Raw genomic sequence first — 21,106 nt, 5'->3', positions numbered from 1 at the left:
TCACTATGTATATTCCTTATTGTTGTTTCTTGTTACCAATATTAGTTTATTCCCAAGAATAAGCAGCTTTCACTCAGTCAGTACTCAACAGAAATCAAACCTGCATTTGGATCCGACTTGCTTGACTCTTGAGCAAAAAGGTGTGCAGTATACTGCTGCATCCATTTTCAATAAGCTACCACTCGAATTCAAAAATCATAACAGTAATCCACGCACTTTCATATCTAAAGGGAAGAGTTTCCTCATGGTCACTATTTCTATTCTGTCGAGGAGTTCCTTGAAAAATTAAGCTGATTATTATTGTATTGCTGATAGCATTTACTTGAACTTATGGATTGACTTTTTTCAGGTTCATGAACATTTATTTTTACCTGTTATTACTTTTATGTTGTAATTTCATGTACTGACACATTCCATGACCTTGGAGATTTGTTCCTCAATTTGGTCCTATGGAACTTGACGTGTAAAAAATAAATAAATAAATAAATAAATAAATAAATAAATAAATAAAACCTCAGATGAGAACTATTATCCAAAACTGACACACTGTAACTATAAGAAATTTCTCTGTTTAGGACGTGGGCAACAAATATATGCTGACGGCTAACTGTACAGCTCACTAAATGTGATTTTTCTATTACAGTCAGTATATGCATTAAATAGAAAAGCTTCCACAGAAGGACTGTAATGATTTTCTGAAAAGTGTGATATTGGTTAGAGAGTATACGTATCTTCCATTTTACTTACTTAGTACCTTTACACTCATAAATTTGAATGTATTGGTCGAAATATACTTTGTTAATGCAAGAATGCTACTGGCATCTGCAAGACACCATGTGACTTAAAATGAAACAACATTCCAAGTGTCCATTGCAGGGTTAAACATCTAAGCTCTGCAATTCCTGCATTACAAAGTAATTTCCAATTTTAGAGATGAAAACAGCAAAAGTTTATTTACTTTTCAGGCTTTCATTCACTAATGTCCTATGGCATCACATCCTGGACCAACTTGTCACTGAGGAGAATAGCTTTTGTTCCACAGGAGTATGTAATGAGGATAATATGTGATGTCCACCCTGGACCCTCCTCTAGACAGCTCTTTAAACAGTTGGGCATACTGACAACAGCTTCACACCACATTTACGTCTTTATAAAGTCACTGAGAAAGTGTACTATAATTGCATAACTGACTCCACATCATAATGAGAGATTACAATTATGATCTATACAAATAACAAGACTAAACTGAATGGTGTCGCAACGAGATTGAAATCCCTAATTCATGACAGATAATGTGGAAATGTGGCTAAAGTGATGCTCAAAATGCTGAATAAATGTAAACTGAATGTAAAGTGGCTGAATATCTATTCAACTTTGGAGGTATTTTCAAAACAAGATGACAGTGAGTGAACAGAATAGCATCACTTCTAAAGAACTGTGTGTTAAAGGGCAGTCATCTAAATTTTTAGCTTTTGAATAGTTTTCCTTGAGAAGAAGTGACTTTTCTTACTTACTTGCTACTTTGATGAACTGTTTGATTATCTTGGATCTTCTGACTAGATTATGTTCTGAACAAACTTCCGTGACAACCCAAAACATCTCCCTGTTCACCAACTGAAAATAAAAGAAAATTCCTCCAGTGAACTGCTATGCTAATACTTACAACTGGATTAGTTTTTAAACAGATTTGCAACATTATGTACATGCATTTGGAACTAAGGTAAAAAAAATTGAAGAATCTGTATCAAGAATCATTTTGTTACATTCTGAAACAAATAGGAAGCTACCATTTTCTTAATTACTCACCATACAGCACATTTTTCAAAAGGCTGACAGGCGCACAAGAACGACTGTGAAGTTTGCTAAGCTTTTGGAGACTGCTCTTTGGAGCTAACATCAGCTGCTCATTAAATGATGAGTTGTTACCCTTATGCTGTACATTATTTCAATCCACCAATGGATCTCCAGTACCATATTTTTCTAATTAGTCAATATAAATGATAAGACGAACAAGTCTCATATAGGTATAAAAGTAGGAAAAGACAGATTGCTATGTACCATGAAGATGATCCATTAAGTTGCAGACAGAAACTATTAAAAGACACTTACACAAAGCTTTTGGCCATAGCCTTAGTCAGAAGAGAAACATGCACCATTCATTCACACATGACAGCCAACGATGGCAGCTCAAGCCAGGATGCTCGCACTGCTGTAGTTGGCGATCATGTGTGGGTCTCTCTTTTTCAGATGAAGGCTGTGGCCGAAAGCTTTGTGCAAGTGTCTTAATAGATCATTTTCCTAAGTTAAAAATATGGTTCACATTGCTGTTATTTTAACTGATTATATCATTTAAATAGCATTAACAGTCAATATTCTCCAAACATATTTGTTATTTTTATGTAATTAAAGCTTAAAAATCAGTAAATATCAAGATCTAGTCACATGATAGAAAACACATTGTTATTGGTTGAAACACTGCTGATGTCACAGGCTAGCAGTAAGACAAAGCAGCAATGTGTGCAATGTGGGACATTATTTTCTCCATATATTGTAAATAGGTGGTCGACTATCAGACACGAGCTATGAACCAAAGCAAAAAGTATTCTTGGTGAAACTTAGTGCTGGTTTCCTGTGTACAAGGCAATCAGCAGAGATGCCACATCTGGTAGGCGTTCCGTGGTGCAACAGACAGCGCATTTGACTGAAGTGCAAGAGGTCACATGTTTGAATCCTGGAGAGATAAAATATTTCTAGAAGTTTTACATGAAATACAAAAATAGCATTAGTAAAAACTGACGGTAGCAATTGTTTTGACTGTGGGCTGTATTATACTAGCTTCACATGAGTCTCAGTGAAAGAAAATGACAACAGAGGATAAATGCATTTACTTTGCGAACAAACAATTCACTTTGTAGAAAGCATTGCTAGTAGTGAAGATATAACCACACATCCACAGAACAACAAGGTGTAGGACAGTGAGGTTATACAGGGATACCTTAAGTGTACAACATTCACGTGACACAAATGTAAAGGTTGTGATGTCTGTGACTGTAAACGAACATTAGCATCTGAGGCAGACTTATTTCGTCTTTATGTAAGATGATGAAACTGCAAAAGTTTAAACAATAAGGATCTTAACTAGACAGTTCAAAGGAAAAAAGGAAAAAGAATACTGAAATCCAAGAGAAAAAAAGCATGTGAGGAGCATAAAATGACATAATTGATCATTTAAGACAATTTCCGGAAAACAGTCAAATTTCCTTTTGTGCCTCTCTGCAACTTACGTGGTGTCATCTTTACTGTAAGTAGCAATCTGTCTTTTCATAGATTGTTGGTATTCCTATATGGAGTTCCCATTGATCGAGTCTCATGCAGAATTACACCCATGACAGAAGCAACAGCATGAAGTGATCAGAACATGATAAACATACAGGAACTGCAAAGCAGATATGAACTAGTAATCTTTGCTCCAGAATCACAACACACCAATAATATACATTTACAAACTGTAGAAAATATCAAGTATCTTTTGTTCAATTCTGGCATAATTAAATCTACAACAATTCTTGGCTTCTCACAAATTAAAAGTATTGCAGTAACTAATTCCTGTATTACACAAAATAAACAGTTGCCCACCCTGTCCCTTGATCCACATAAATAATTTTTACCATTGTCATTTGAATACTGATACTGATTCACTACACTCTGCTTGACAAGTGCATAATTAAGTATGAAGTAACAAGTACTGAATTAAGCACTACAACAACACTGTTGTGTAACACAGTATTTTGGGGGGAAAGAAAGAAGAAATTAGCAGTTTCTGCTTGTTCAACGATTCAGCCAATGGCTTCTTGAAATATCAGTTACTGTTTTTATTAAATGAAGCAGTTATATGATATAGCTTCTCAATACTTCACTTGATACAAGAGGAACACTTATGCCCCAATTTCAATGTTGGCAACACTGCATTAAGAACACCAAAGCTTATAATCTGTGTTCTGTTAATGCGCAACCACAAAATGTGGAGGTTTCTTCTTCCACTTCCCACTTCTGAGTGCAGCAAATAAAAAGTATTTACACACTGCATAGACTCGCCTATTTGCTCTCGACTCCTCGGAAAGACTACACATACATTATGTGATCAAAACTATCCGGACACCCCCCAAAACATCCCTTTTTCATATTAGGTGCATTGTGATGCCACCTACTGCCATGTACTCCATATCGGTGACCTCAGTAGTCATTAGGCAGCATGAGAGAGACTTCCAACATGGTCAGATGATTGGGTGTCACTTGCATCATACATCGGTATGCGAGATTTCCACACTCCCAAACATTCCTACGCCCACTGTTTCCGTTGTGATAGTGAAGTGGAAACATGAAGGGACACACACACAGCACAACAGTGTACAGGTCGACCTCGTCTGTTAACTGACAGAGACTGCCAACAGTTGAAGATGGTCATAATGTGTAATAGGCAGACATCTTCCCAGACCATCACACAAGAATTCCAAACTGCATCAGGACCCACTGCAAGTACTATGACAGTTACGCGGGAGGTGAGAAAACTTGCATTTCATTGTCGAGCAGCTGCTCATAAGCCACACATCCAATGGTAAATGCCAAACGACGCCTCGCTTGGTCTAAGGAACGCAAACATTGGATGATTGAACAGTGGAAAAACGTTGTGTGGAGTGACGAATCACAGTGCACAATGTGGTAATCCGATAACAGAATGTGGGTATGGCGAATGTCTGGTGAACGTCATCTGACAGCATGTGTAGTGCCAACAGTAAAATTTGGAGGCGGTGGCATTATGGCGTGATCGTGTTATTCAAGGATGGGGCTTGCACCCCTTGTCGTTTTGCGTGGCACTATCACAGCAAAGGCCTACATTGATGTTTTAAGCACCTTCTTGCTTCCCACTGTTGAAGATGAATTCGGGATGGCGACTGCATCTTTCAACACATCTGAGCACCTGTTAATAATGCACTGTCCATGGCGGAGTGGTTACACAACAATAACATCTCTGTAATTGACTAGCCTCCACAGAGTCCTGACCTGAATGGTATAGCCCACCTTTGGGATGTTTCGGAACGCCTACTTCTTCCCAGGCCTCACCGACCTACATCGATACCTCTCCTCAGTGCAACACTCCGTGAAGAATGGGCTGCCACTCCCCAAGAAATCTTCGGTACCTGACTGAACATATGCCTCCGAGAGTGGAAGCTGTCATCAAGGCTAAGGGAGGGCCAACACCATGCTGAATTCCAGCATTACCGATGGAGGGTGCCACAAACTTCTAAGCCATTTTCAGCCAGGTGTCCGGATACTTTTGATCACATAGTGTGTGTGCGAATCATCCTGGCACAGTAGTCTATCCACTGTAGACGATTAAAAGCTAGTACTTTCACAGACCAGGGTGACAATGAAGATGATCAAAGCCAAATTATTTCAGCTCCCTACGATAAATGAGCAAACAAGAAGTGAAGATTCAGCAGTATTATATCTTATTACATAAATTAAATGACTACGTCCTATTTTCTAAATAGAGATTCAAAATTAGGGGAAAAGCAGCCCACTTGATGCAAACCAACAAACAGAGACAAACATGAAATCAGTCTTTCCATCTCATCCCGTACGGTAATTCTCCCCTGCCCCGCAGCTCTGGGTGACTTTCCCGAAACCTTTTTCTAGACCTCTCCAGTCCTTTTCCTTCCCACTCTTCCATATCCCTCAACCCTTCTGCCTGCAGAAGGAGACACTGGATCCGAAAGCTTGCCAATTACAACCATCGTTTATGTGTGTGTTCTGTCACTGCTTGGCGAGGTGATTTTTTTATCTGTCCGATTAAATAATTTTGTTAATAATAGAATTGCACTGTATTTTCTGGTATTCCACAGATTAAAAGAATAAATTTTATGTCTCCCATAAAGTAAAATTACTCTGAATATCATCATCTTTAATTTAAATTCCACATTAACACTTAAAAAAATGTGTTTTCAATGTTAATTACCTCAGAAAACTGAGATAACATTGGACACCCGTATCTACTTTTCAGCTCAAAAAGATCATCAATATACTCTGTGGTCTCGATCTGTCTGAAAATGCTGAAATCCTGAAGTGTCAGCTGAATAGCGACTTCAACAGCATTCAACTGCAAAAAATGAACTTGGCTTTCTCGAACCAGCTCTGGAGCTAACTCGTCTGGCACCAGTGTCTCTGTAGTGCCATTTGTTTTGAGGTAGTACCTGAAAAAAGACATAGTTAATAAACAAAGGTACAGAGTTGGAATAGCAGGACAACTGCAGTGGGAGCCTGATGATGGGCTACATTAACACAACAGACAGACATTGAAAATATGACAAAATTCATGAGTAAGACAAATACAGAATGAATTTTTCACTCTGCAGTCCCTTTTATGCTGATATGAAAATTCCTGGTGGATTAAAACTGTATGCTGGACTGAGACTCAAACTCAGGACCTTCCACAGAAGGTAGGAGATAAGGTACTGGCAGAAGTAAGGCTTTGAGGACAGGTCATCAGTCATGGTCATCAGTCAGTAGAGCACTTGCCCACAGAAGGCACAGGTCTCGAGTTCAAGTCTCAGTCTTATTCCACCAGGAAGTTTCAAGACACATCAGTGAAGAAAAATCATATTGTAGACAAGAATAACACAAGCCTACCTGCTACTTAGGCCAATTCTTTCCGCCAAATTTTGCAACTGGTCAGGAAGCCGCCGCTGTTTGATTATGCCTCCTTCAGCAACAGAAACTTCGCAGAGAGAAAAGTTTGAACTGGGTTCAGTAATGCCAAATTCTTGGAGAGCCAGCATCACTACCTCATGTGCATTCGTTTCCTGCAACACCAAAAAAAGGTCACTAATTTTGTAATTAATAGCACTTACTTTGATGATCAACAGAACAACAAAGTGAGTCAGATATCGAACTGAAATGAAGCAATTCCTAGGTGACTGAAGATTTTCATAAAAACATATTTTCACCAACGTTTATCATAAACATAAGGTCATATCCCCACCTCCAGAACGGGAGTTTGGAGCTGTGATGCTTGAATGTTGGCAAATAACATCATGCAGGAAACATGCGGACTTTGTTGGAAGACAGGGGACTATTTCAATGCACTACGGCTTTGTCCTCCAACACATAGCAAGATAACTTATCAAAACTGTATGTCTAAAAGAGAAAGAATTAGAATCTGACATACCATCAAAAATAGTGTCATTAGAGGCAAAAGTGCAACGTCATGTATGACAAAGATTGGGTAAGCAGTCACAATGTTTTCAAAGAAATCACCATAGACTTTGCCTTAATCAAGACAGCAACACCACAGTACAGCCTAAATCACAATGACCACATTGGAATATGAACTGGACTTCTACCAGATGAGATTCCAGTGCCTTAATCACTGTGCCATACTGCTCGTGAGATAACAATGAAGGTAACATTATAAGCTGGCTGATGAATTTGTAACAAGCTCTTTAACCAATAATATATGTGGAAGCCACTGATAGCTGATTTGGCTATGAATCTATCCTCTAAAATCATATTCATCCCTACGTGATGAATGTCTTCCAATGAAGGACACGGTATTTCAGCAAGGTTAATACTTTGCCACAGTGTTAGAAATGCCCACTAAAGCAGAGGAAGAGGTCAACATAAAGACTTCAGAGTATTTCTCTCACCACCAAATTCCCCGGATCTTTAACCCACTTGGAGCCTATGGAACAACCTCAATTCTCAAATTCAAACATGCCAACCACTACTCAACAGCTCTGGAATGCACTACTGACTAGGGTTTGCAGGCAGATGAGGAGGCAAGCCCGGCCCCCACATGGATTGCCATGAAGAACAAGCCAGACCTGCCTCCTGCGCTGTAGGCATCTTAACCTGTGGTTATGTTTCCGCAAAAGTAGAAGTCACATGTGAGAGTAAAGATGGCTTAAACATTGTTTGAAATAAAAACTGAAATCATTTCCTGTTTAATAAAGATCCTAACAGTGACAATTAAATACAATAATCACCAGTCAAGGAAACAAAATGAAACAGAGTGAAGTTGCTGTGTTTTAACACAGCGGTCAACTATAATTCTCTTACAAAGTACTGTCAGATAGATAATGTTGGTTGCAGCAAAAAAGAATGACTACTAACCAAACTCTTTCACAATTAAGAACTAGGGACCCGACTGACCACCTTAAAGTTTCGGGTATGAATACAAACATGGCAACATCTAATACGACAGCTAAAGTTCAAACTGCTGCTACACTTGCTACAAACAGGAGTTACTTTGGATGCTAGGAGACCCTTGCAATAATACTAGTCAATAGCACATATAACCACAGCTAATGAAACAACCAAAACTTGACCGAGAAATTTCATTGACCATAGTTTGTGTTAATTAATGGCAACAATGATAATGATTGTGATCAACCCAAACAATAATGTTCCCAAGCTACTAGTATTGTGGGATTTGGATGGGGGTTTAAAGTTTCCTTGCCAATGGGACTGATGACATGCTGAGAAGCTGAATATTGGACAACAGTTGTGTGTGCTCATGGAGTAACAACATTCTTGGGAAAAACAAGAGTTTGTTGGTTAAATTCTTTTTTATTTTCTATGAGTTCAGTATTAAAGTTGGTGATAGGGAGATTAATAAACAGTCTTTCATGAAAGCCGGAAGTGTTTTCCTAGAAATTCTGGGGATTGCTCAGGATCAACTGAAAGAGTGATGATGCACTTTTGTTGCCTGATCTACGAGGTTTATGACTAACTTTTCTGAGCGCCGTTTTCCTCTGACAATGCAGTGAAGTGCAATTGTTTTGAGTCTGGTTCTATGATAAGAATTCACATTTTAATTATGTTTAATGGTAGCAGTGTGACACAAGGAAAAATTTTTAATATACAGAAAGGAGAAAACGCTGACAGAAACATAAATAAATGGCAACATTTGGAGAAATCGAAAAAGTAAATGAAAATATAACCTCTGCACTGGTTAAAATTACTAAATCACTATGCAAGTTAATTTTCAGAACAGTTTGGATCACAGAAGAAACCTGTAGCACCTGAGAGTTTTCTGGTTTTACTTTTCAGTCAATAGAAGGATCATTTTCAGAAGCAAAGTTAAGAGCAATCTGCAACATACTGTGTATAGATAGCGGGACAAAAAATGAAATTGCTACCTAAATTTGGTAATATTTAGCCATCATTTACAAAATTGACATGAAAATTAACAATGAGATAGAATGTCAAGAGGAAGTGGAACAAGATTATTATAGGCCAGATTTGACAAACAAGGTGAAAAGAACAATCTCCAATTGTTTAATATGTTAAACTGTGAATAAGAAATCAAGAAAGAAGGAAGCTTTCCTTCGTCCCTTATTCAAAGAAAGTAAGCTATTATATACATATCACATGGATCGTATTGGACCACTTAAATCTACAGACAAAAGGTACAACCACATTCTGCATATTACTGACACATTTACGAAGTTTGCCTCACTATATCCTGCACAGACTATAAAATCAACAGAAGCAATTAGTAGGATGGAATTACAGAAAACTAATTTTAGGGACCAGTCCCAGTAATTACCAATGGAGGGATTTTTTTTTTTTTTTTTTTTTTTTTTGCTTCTCAAGAATTCAAGAAGTACTGCTTTACAGAATAAATTGAACACATTTTAATCTTAACTAAGACAGGACTACCCAAAGCTAATGGAAAGATTACGAAGGTTAATTCTCCTTTGGCAAAATGATTGCTGAGCTTAGTCTTGATAGCCCTTGGGATAAGTGGTATCATCAGGTCCACGTGTCATGAAATCAACATACCATGTCTTGGGAAAAGTTCATTTGAAGTTTCGGCAGGAGTTAGGATGCACACATAGACCGATCTTCACATCACAAAATCATTAGAAGAAGAAATTATTAAGTAATTTTGAAGAGATGACACAGTAAACTGGGGGAAGATGCTACATTCAGGGTGTATACGCGAACAAGGGAAAAAAAATTTCCGGATTTTTCCCGAATTTCCTGGTTAAAAATACACTTTCTCCCACACGAAAATACATGTTCTCCGTGTTAAATGACAGGATACATTCCCTTGGAGCTGTAAAACTTATCAATCCTTTGAAGGAATAAGGTTTCATGAGCCAGCCTGAAATTCCCGGCACATTAGTAAACGACCGCGAGCGGGGTGAAAAAAATATTTAAAAAAAATTATTTGCAGCCACAAGTATGCTGCATATTTTCATATTACAAAAGTATAAATTCTTATTTCCACCAAACGCGGCAAGTTAGTTTCCAAAACATTGAAGTCAAGTTTGCGATGCAATTTTGTAAGGCAATCATAGCTCATGCCACATGATCTCGCCACCCAATGAAAGCAAGTATTCAGAGCATAGAACACGCGAAGTAGTCAATCAACAGTAACATCGCTATTAAATAGCGTGAATACACAAGTACGGAAAGTTAATGGTTAAATTAATATACAAGTGTGACTGCAAGGCAAGGTACGCTTTCACATATAATACTGGTCTCGAAGATCAATTAGCTACCAGAAAAGCTAAGGTTTCAATTGGTCTTTTTTATGTGTCTTACTCTGTAAGATACATCACACACATCCGCCAGTAAAATTTTAAGTTTTAAACAACAGTCAAATGGTCTATGATTTAAGAAATTCATCGCACCTTCTCATACGCAATATAATTCAACTTGTGTAAAAGGATATTTACATTGACAGTGACAGTGACAGTGACACTTTTCAAACCACTATTTGCAATATTTTCCCTCGAGCTATTAGAAACGGTTCGTTTCATTAGCTGCCATTGGCCTCCAGATAACAGTTTTTATTGCCCGTATGCAGCCTGTATGTTCGTACGTTTAAGTCATTAAGAGAACTTACATAACGTAGTGAAGGAAACAGAACATCGCATGATAATCCAAGAGCATTGGAATTTCGTAAACCATACTGAAATACCTAATTGCGCTTAAAGTGTACATTTGTGTGTCCAGATTCACAATGAAGTAGGCCCCAGCCTGATATTAAGTTTTTCAGTGTGGTTTTCTGGACGTAAATTTTCTTGGAGTACCAATACTGCATTACCTCATGTTCGGGTCTTTATTATTGTGGCCTCGGCCAAACTTCCCCGAATAGGGGCCTCCTGGCCAACGATGCCATATGAAAACGTTCACTTTAAATCCAGCAAACAGTTGAAACTAGGCCATAGTATGGAATGAAACACTTCGTTTCAAATAAATTGACTGCCTCAGCGGAAAATATTAATAACCAAATTTCTTTAGCAAACCAACAAAAATAACTTCACCGTTCTGCAAGGCAATTAATGCTCGACTTACAAACTTGGAAATAAAATAAAACCAAAAGACTGAAACGAATAACATATTCTAGTCTTCGATAATCATGTGAATCTATTTTATCTACGAAATCGATGAATTGATGGCTCCCGGCCACAGAAATCTGTTTTGTTTTCATGATGTGAGATCTGTAAATGAAGAGGAAACTGCAAAATAACTAAATGTAAACACTGCATGCCAGAAAATTTTTCTGGCTACAGCCACACTTCCAAGTAGCCACAGGTGGGAGAATGTACTGCTCATATGGACTGGCATCTGCTCTAACAAAGCTAACGTAAACAATTGTGATGTCACTCTCATCTCATGCAGTTTGTAGTTATGAAGTATTGCATAGTCTTTCGTCCTAATGCCTTTAACATGTTTAGTTGTAAACGGCGCATTTCCTTTGAAACTTAAGTTTTACTTAATTTTTTCTCTCGTTTATGTTTTATTGTTGCAATATAATTCTGCAGTAGTGAGGTAGAGTAATATTCTTTGTTAGACTGTCAGTTGTTAGCAATCAAAATTACAAAAACGTAATTGAAAACTAAATCTCTGAAAAATTCCTGGAAGTCTAAAAAATTTTCATGTTTTTCCCGGTTTTCTCCTGGATGAGAAAATTCCCAGGTTTTTCCTGTATCTCCCTGTTGTCCCGGGGCATATACACCCTGTACATTACAAATCAACTAGGCGTAAGAAGAAAACCTATTTTAGATTCAACTGATATCAGAAGAAAGCTTCCAAGCACAAAGTTGATGTCCTGGCCACAATGAAACGAACACAAACTGGAACAACATTAAAGTTGAAGGGAGAGAATCTAGGTCCTTATAAGAGATATGAAAATTAAAACAAATCATTCCTATGATGCATGCCACAAAGATGATAACCTTGAAAGCCCTAGGACAACAACAACAACAACAACAAGTGCTGAATTTATGCAATCCTGTTCAAGTCAGATGATTGTCAACGTAACTGAATGTGGGACTTGAACAGTGGTTTAAGGATTTCCCTGCTGAAAGACTGGTGTCATGCCAGGGAAATTAATACTGGACAGGAGTTGTGTGTCCATGGGGGGGGGGGGGGGGGGGGGCAGAGACGATGTTCATGGAAGAAACACTTGTTTCTTGATCAAATTCTTTTGTAGTTCGGCATTAAAGTGTGTTATGAGAAGATTAATAAATAGCTGTTCTTGAAAATCCTACTGTACTGATACAAGTGCTTATATGTTCCCCAAAGGAGTTAAGTATACACTCTAAATATCTGAGGCCCTAAAAAGCACATAGAAAGAAACTGAATAGCCACAGTGTGATTGTTGTCTCAGAAGAATTTATAGAGATTAACAGAAGACAATCTACAAATCTTACCTTATGTACAAGCAAATATTTGCAAGTTTGGTCAGCCTTATAAACTTTGAGCACATGCTCTGGATAGTCTGAACGCAAGTCATCGTAGCAGATGCTCATTAAATCTGGATTACTATGACTGTGATACAGACTCGTCTGCCCTGACTGCGAGGACGCTGACTGTAGGTATGGGCTGTCATCTGTATGTACCCCGTCACTGAAAAAGACACACACTCACTCGAAGGACAAGTCACACATCTTGCACCATATTATACAAAACAGTACTATTCTGAGTCACAGTAAATTTTACTAGTTATTACTATTATTGCACTAGCTATGCACCCACTCATTCTACGACATAAAGGATTTCATAAATTGTAATATTACACTGTAATAACAAACTGATTACTCTTTTGCAACAGGAATACTATAGTAATATAAGAATGACTCTATAGGATTTCACCAATCGTAATATTACACTGTAATAACAAACCTATTGTTCTACTGCAACATGAATTATATTGTATTATATGTATAACTTTGTCTATTGCCTTAATGGCCTAATGACAATAAAATTATTCTATTCTATTATTCTTCATACGCCAAGGAGACTTTAGATTTTCTAGAAGGGACATAATTTTCTGCTTGGACTATTATTAAATTTATCTATTCACAATCAGACTTTTGGCCTATTATGAAACTCTCAAGTGATAGCTGCAACAATATAAAATGCTAAAGCATCAGTTCAACTTCAAGAATGTACTCTTAAAATTACAAATGGCACCTTAGAATGGCATAACAGACTGAAAATGTGATTATGAACAAATATAATCAACAGGAGTCCAGAAAGCAAATTTTCCATATCTAAACTACTGCAGCACTGTACAACCAAGTAAATAGAAAATAATTCAACTTATAGCACCGCAAGTCAGGTTCCCTTACACAATAGTATTCTTTGGTAGAATGTTCATTTTGATAAGTGCTCTCTGGAGCCGCTTCTTTGGGCCCAGGGTCATGAAGCCACCCTTGCCGCTTCCATCCTTCTTGGCATCCTTGCTGGGAGAGGAGTTAACAGGCAGCTGCACAGGTGCTGGGGTGGCCGCAGTAGGGGGGATGGAAGCAGCGCCTGCCAGGAGTGCAGCAGTCGGATCAACCGTCGACAGCCGGAGCCGAGGGTCGGGACCAAGGCGGGACACTTTGTTGTGGCCAGTCCGCGGCCGTGGCGAGCTTTCAGGCGTCTGCAGCATCTCTTTGAACTCTGGAACATGAGCCGGCAGAATCATTAATATCTGTTAGTTGATTTCTCTATGACACCAAACAAACTAAAGCTTCAATTGTATGCTGATAATATACAAGGAGGTAATACTGTCAGAACAATGAAATGAGAAAAGAAAGTTTATTTGTAAAATGAGGGCATAATTGTAAAACTGACTCATTCTCCATCACAGTAAGATGTTGCAGATATGATTCATGGAACATAAAAATAGCTAACTGTTTTCATATTACTGTTCATTCTTGAGCTTAACATGCTTCAGTGTGCAAGAACAAATGGAATAGTGAAAATGGTCATCAGCAATACTTGGCATATACAAAAATCAGGTTGTTCAAGATGAGACAGTAAGTGTGGGAAAACAAGAGGAAAAGAAAAGCAAGAAGTCTTTCAAAATTTGAATAGTATGAAAACCTCTACAGAAGTAACTGTGAATATGATTAGTCTCTTTCCAATTAACACCTCTTATCCAACGCATATGTCTTCATTATTGTGACAATTTTTCTTTTCATGTTCTGCATGTGTCCACAGTATAATCATGAAAATATTTTGCAAATCGTGTTAATTTCATTGTCTCATTCCATGAAGAGACTATGAAACATTAAAACCACTGTTCATCATGTATTACCTTACACATACAAAATATATACAGAAAAGTTCAACCCTTAATTTACCAACATACTTTTAACAACATTACCAATGATTTCTATTGGTTTGTCTCACCTAGCAAGTTTGACTTCACTGTAATGCTCAGGTGCGTTGTGCCCCTCAGAATCTCTAGTGCTTTCGAATGGCTAACATGTGCAAAACTCTGTCCATTCACTTCAAGAATCTGGTCTCCTCTCTTCAAACCAACATCTTCAGCTTTTGATTTTTTGATTACCTGTAAATTTCAAACATTGAAAAAATGGTAAAACACACATAATTTTCAAATTAATTTGTCAGCAAAAGGTTATTATTCTTAAACAGTCAAACAAACAAAAATGAAATGTGAACCATATAAAATTAGAAATAACATCAATTTTTCAGACTCTCACAAGCAGAAATAGAATATTAAAACAGAAAAGGTTAAAGACTGAGATGCCAGAGTCAAAATGCTTTGACTTTATGGCATTCCTTTGTGTGGCCATTGAAAACAAATTACCAGACCAAACCAAAACTGCTACTGCTGAGAGCCTGGCTATTATTGTAATTGTTATGATTATTATTTCTTTACTTTGTGCAAGAATTGGAGGATCATATCTTGCTTTATCTCAAAGTCAGTAATGCTAAAATCATTTATTTTCTTCACAGTTAAAAATTAGCTATGAACTTTCAGAAGTGAGTCACTTTTCAGACTATGGAAATTGAAATGGTGAATATTTTTAATGTGCATTACCTGGGATATGAATATACCAAAACCCATTTCAAAGCCACCAATAATTGAAAATTGCAACACTTCATCCCTCGAGGGTCTTGCCAAAGTCACATTACGTGTCCTTGCTTTTGCAGCACAAGCAATGTTCAGGAGCCTCAGCTGGCCCTGCATTTTCTCTCTTTCCAAGCACTGTTCAAATGTTTCCAGGAACTCCATCATGGATGGGTCTGTCTCAAAGTCAGTGAAATGATTGTTCACCCATAAAAGCACCACCCTTGTAACACGATCCCTGATGCATGGTTCATTAAACCTACACATAAAAATACACATTAATTAGTTCATTCATAATTTTAGATGGATAAAAAGAAATCCAGGTATTCACACACACACACACACACACACACACACACACACACACACACACACACACACACACACAGCAAACAAATGATCACCGCTTAAAACTGAAAATGGCTTGTGGTATAGCAAGAAAAATGTGAAGTATTGTACATATTTTGTTACCAGAAAACAAATGGTGATCACAAATAAATACAAACAAAAAATCTGATTTTTCTGTATGTAAGATATGGAGTTCCACATTCCAGAGGTTCTGAGCTGGGACCTTTCCTGCTTGTTACATATGTAAATGACATGCCCAGTCTTGTGTCATGTAAAGCAGTGATGTATGTTCAATGTGCCAATTTCATCACATCTGAGACAGATGGAAAGATCATGGTGCAAATGAATGATCTCTTTTATCAAGAGTCAACTCAGTGGTTCAATGATAATAGATTAAAGCTAAATGCTAATAAAATAGAACATTCACTTTTCTCCTTCAGGCACCCATCTCTACAATAATTTATGTTGGAATACCCAGATAGAAAAAGTTGCTAATAAATTATTGAGAGCAGTGTACCTGACTAAAAAATTAAAAAGTTGTGTTAATCATGACCTCATCCTCATGGTATATTATTCATTTTTCAAATCACATTTTAACTATGGGCTATATGGGGAAACTCTGCTGGAGCTAAGAAAGTAATAAGATGCATTTTTGGTCTACAGAACACAACTTCTTGAAAAAATAGTTCACTGAATACAAAATACTTACTGCCCAAGTTAGTAAATACTCCAAGTTCTTGTGATTCTTCAGTTTCTCCCGACGTATTTCTTGCTCGAACAGTCCACGGGTGTACTGCCAGTCCATAGTGTCCCTTGTGAGGTGACGGGGATTTAATACGGCCACCCGCCCTCAGGAGCTCAGTTCGTCAGTGCACCTGACGATGGCGACATGTCTGATCGATGAAATATTGTGCCCGTGGGACACTATGGACCGGCAGTACACCTGTGGACTGTTCGAGCACTCAAAGATTTTGTTTATGCCAAAGAAAATGCATATACATATAAATTTATGGCTAATGTCCATACTGATAAAACAAGGAACAGTAACCTGAGCAATGTCCCCTTGACTAGGCTATTGAAGACTAAAAATAACTTTGCATACATTGGCAAAATGTTTCTGAACAAGATGTAACCATGTTAATGATTTGATAATTTAATTACAATGTAAACTAAATTCTGTACAATATAAGCTGTGTAATAAAAATTTAAATTGCCGCTTGTGTAAATTAAATATGTAACACAGAATTATATTGTAATATTATATTCTTTAAAGAAATAATTTGTACTAGATGATGTCTCCAGCAACCTCAATGTTGTCTTCATACAAATAAAAGGATCTGATTTGATCAAATATTACTGTAATACTTACCAGTCAAGCAGCTGATTTGCAACTGTTACTGAATTATCTATGAAAGTTCGATGTGTAAGTAGAAAATCTTCAACATATGTAGGATCAATCATTGAATTTTCTTCTATCAACTGAAACATTAACCTCTCTGGTGTACCCTGATAAACAAAACAAAGAACTATTTAATGCCAAACAGATGATACAGAAAGCTAAATCCTACACTTAGTTCTAAAAGACAGTATTTCCTTGGCACTGAAAATGGGGTTGAGATGGTACCAAGCATCTGAAATAAATAAAGGAACTGCAAGAGACAAATGGAAATTAGGGAACAGAAACTTGGGCAGCATATGAGCAGAACTACATGTTTATGACAGTTACTGTGCCTGTAATCTCTCTCTCTCTCTCTCTCTCTCTCTCTCTCTCTCTCTCTCTCTCTCTCTCTAAGGGTACGATAAAAGCACAGAACGTAAAAAGGTGAGAATCATCAAGTCACTGTGATGCAAGAGTATGTTTTTAATTGGGCACAAAGAAGAGCAAGTACCATTACAAATGATCCTACTCTAGTTTGCTATGGCTGCCAACAACTGCTGTAAACTTCAGGTTAGTTCCTGCAACAGCCCTGTGGCCAACTTCTGCTCATATTCAAAGTTCATCAACAATTTCTGTAACCACCAAAATTCTGCTGTGCTAAATAAATATGATAGGTCTTATTAAACTATATAAAAATAATACAATAAGTGAGGGCAACTATGTACAACATAGTGGAGACACTGAACAGTTGATAGGCACACAAAAAACCATCTAAACACCATAGCTCAGTGCTAGCGCTTGTGTTCATTATCTGCCCTCTGGAGTTTTTATGCAAGGGGTTCCACGGCAGGAAGGGGGGGATGGGGGGAGGGTGGAGGGGGGGAGGGAAGGAGGGAGGGAGGGAGGCAGGGAGGGAGGAGGCATCTGTTAACACAATTTTACGATGAATGCAATTTCGAAAGCTGAGGTACCATGTATAGTGTCCACCTATTTTTAAAATTCCTACACACTTATTGAGTGCCAAGTGGTTGTCTTTTCTCATTCCATGGTTTGTTCTACCTTCACTGTATTAATCTCGATACAGTGAGACACTGAAGTAAACACTTCATTAATATGAAATTTAATGTCCATCTGGCAATACAATAATCTTCCAATGTAACCACATTTACTATTTCTAACAGTCATTACACTTTCTTGACCAAATGGCAGATATCATTCTTCTTTTTTAGCTACATAATTTTTATACTGCATGGAATTCTGTGGTATATACTTACTCCTGACTAATGTGTAAAAATACTAGTTGCAGCTCCAGATGCAACTAAGACAGGGCATATGATAGGTTATACTGCATTTCAGCCAAATGAAGCATGTGTCATTAGCTATCACTGTACACAAGCAATCCAACTGCTAATATGTCTTTGTGGCAGTATGAAAGTTCACTGTTAGAGTAGACAGATGTTTCAGTGTTGATATTGAAGGCATCATAATTAATGTCCAAGATCTAGTAGCTGAGCAGGAATATTATCTCAGATTACAAAAGAATGGGATCAACACAGAGGAGCTGTTTACCCTAAATCAAAATTACAATGCCTCTAATACTCTACACATCAACTGAAGAGTCAAATAAATGTGCTACCAGGCAGCATTTCCCACTCCCCTCCTGCCCCCTCTCCAGTATTATGAATAATTTACATAGTCGCTAAATCTGAAACACTTCAGATTTCTGTTGCACATTATGGAAAAAGAATTAACGTAGAAACAAGTTTTCATATTAATAGAGGCAAAAAGCAACTACAATGAAAAGTAGTAGAAGGTGTAGTAGTAGTACTAGTAGTAAAATAATAACTATTGTTCTGCGACTCAGTGCCTCCTCTATGTGGTGATTATTAATATTAATCTATATTACACTTCCATACAAAAACGGAACAAGGCTTTGCACTTCAGGTGAGCAATGACTTATTTAGAGGAGGAGAGGATCCACACATTGTGTTGTGCATAAACACAAGTGAAATAATAGTGTGTAAAGGAGATTTAACAAAAATGCTAGTTGGTGGTAATTTCTTGTGCATGAACCTGTCATTCAATTTTCATTTTGTGGTTACAAATGATACATTAATAGAAATCATACTACATCATTATTCAGAAACGAAAAGCGAAATTGTCCAAAATATATAGTGAGAAAGCTAATTCAAAAGCTGCTTACTAAAAGTGTGGACATCTTTTACAATAATCCACATCACAAGAAATGGGATAATACATGCCCATCCTCTACATAGTTCGCTAGATGAGGTATAGTCCTCGACTGCTAGTTATCTTGTGTATTACAGCTCAAATGTAAGAAAACATATTCCATTGTTTGAAACATTTTTTTTTAGTAATAGTTAAATAAAATTTCTACAGTGTGTGAAACAAACAAAATTTTGGCAAGGAAACTGTGCTCCAACTGCTGTAAATAACGTATAAATTTAAATACAGTGTAAGTCTTTCTAAATCTTGTTAAGGGTAAAATTCGTAACAATAATACACCAACAACTCTATCCCTACCAGAACAAAGAATAAGATAAAATACAATACATATGATAATGTTTAAGCTATTGGGACATAGTATCAAACAATGAAAAATCAAGAGTGGAATAATGACAATATTATTAAAAGAATAGATTGCTACTCACCATATAGCAGAGATGGCCTCGGACGGGCCCCTTCTGGCCAAAAGATTACATGTTTAACAGTTTTTTTGTTGTGCCAATCTGTGACTCAACATATCTGTTATATGGTGAATAGCAAACTACCTTTTTTTTCAATCTTATACTTTAAAATATGTGATAACTGCAGGATGGGACTGGCACTCACAGTATATTATTTTTCAGTTGGCAATGATCCGCTGACAGTGCAATCAACACTCAGATCATGCGAGCACAAGCATCAGTATACTGGCTTGAGCAGGAAGAGACAGAAGAAAAAAAAACTCTTCTTTTCCTGTTTTCAGTAGTGTTTGCAGTACTGAATCAGGTTACAGGACTCTACTTGGGAGAATGCTATAGTGCAAACAAAACCAAGTAACCACTTCCACCTTTGATGATACCACAGCTGGCACTGTTGGGTAGAAATTATTCACTTACCCTTATAGCAATGTGGCCACGGCGAGACCCATCTGGAGCCCCCCTCTGCTCCGTTACCAAGACTAGCCTCCCTGCTTCTTCATGCCTTCTTGTATTCTCCTGTCCTTGGAGCTGAATTCTGCAGTAATCTGCTTGTGTTACGCAGACAAACTGGCAGTCGTCAACACGTGTTCTCATTACTCCTTTATGATACAGACGATCCATTGTTGGCAAGATGCCGAAACTACAAACATATTTTTGATTTTCATTTACAATCTGACATGTCCGTAATATTAAAACATACATTATTACATATTAGCTGTTCAAAAGAGTTTAGGAAAAGCTGAACTATGTTAAATGAAGAGCTAAACTACATTACAGAAAGAGAACTGTATGAGAGTATGGGAATATTCATAAACCAATATTTTTATTGAATTAGCAGATACAGAAATTTGCAGAGATGGTCATGAAGAAATTCAAATGTACTCTCAAAGAGAGGACACTGCTCAAAAAAGAAAGAAATACTCTTTGGAATTCACAAATACACTCTTTCATCCACTGCATCAGAAAGCTTAAAAGTGTCCCTAATTATTTAGTCATCAATATCTGTCTGCACTTCTAGCACGTAATAAATTCTCCACATGCTATCTATGTCAACAGTCTTACTCAGTTGGTGTTTATATGAAAATAAATATTAAGCAAAGTGTGATCAGTTCTTATTACTTCATTTTGCCACTATCATGCATTTGCAAATGAACTTTGCTCTTTATTCCAAAACCTTTCATGGGTTATGCAGCATGTTTGTTGTAGTCTTTGTGACAGATGGCAAAATTTTATCCATAATGATACATCTACATCTACATTCATACTCCGCAAGCCACCCAACGGAGTGTG

The 21,106-nt window shown here is 37.3% G+C and overlaps 1 protein-coding gene across 8 annotated transcripts in view; it reads right to left on the bottom strand.

Moving 5' to 3' along the window:
- Positions 1–21,106, bottom strand: part of LOC126281256 (rap guanine nucleotide exchange factor 2) — a 382,130-nt gene that overhangs the window by 70,332 nt on the left and 290,692 nt on the right. For all 8 annotated transcript variants that reach the window (XM_049980060.1, XM_049980078.1, XM_049980068.1 and 5 more), the window contains 9 exons: positions 20,234–20,456; positions 17,103–17,239; positions 15,356–15,644; positions 14,701–14,860; positions 13,650–13,965; positions 12,729–12,924; positions 6,688–6,860; positions 6,017–6,251; positions 1,515–1,614 (listed from right to left, as the gene is read on the bottom strand). In XM_049980060.1, coding sequence (XP_049836017.1) covers positions 1,515–1,614; positions 6,017–6,251; positions 6,688–6,860; positions 12,729–12,924; positions 13,650–13,965; positions 14,701–14,860; positions 15,356–15,644; positions 17,103–17,239; positions 20,234–20,456 — 1,829 coding nt within the window. The remainder of the gene's footprint in view (positions 1–1,514; positions 1,615–6,016; positions 6,252–6,687; positions 6,861–12,728; positions 12,925–13,649; positions 13,966–14,700; positions 14,861–15,355; positions 15,645–17,102; positions 17,240–20,233; positions 20,457–21,106) is intronic.

Source organism: Schistocerca gregaria, chromosome 1 (assembly GCF_023897955.1).
Source record: "Schistocerca gregaria isolate iqSchGreg1 chromosome 1, iqSchGreg1.2, whole genome shotgun sequence".
NCBI classification, from domain to species: Eukaryota; Metazoa; Arthropoda; class Insecta; order Orthoptera; family Acrididae; genus Schistocerca; species Schistocerca gregaria.
Note: the sequence above shows the minus strand (reverse complement) of the source record. Positions and strands in the feature narration are given on the sequence as shown.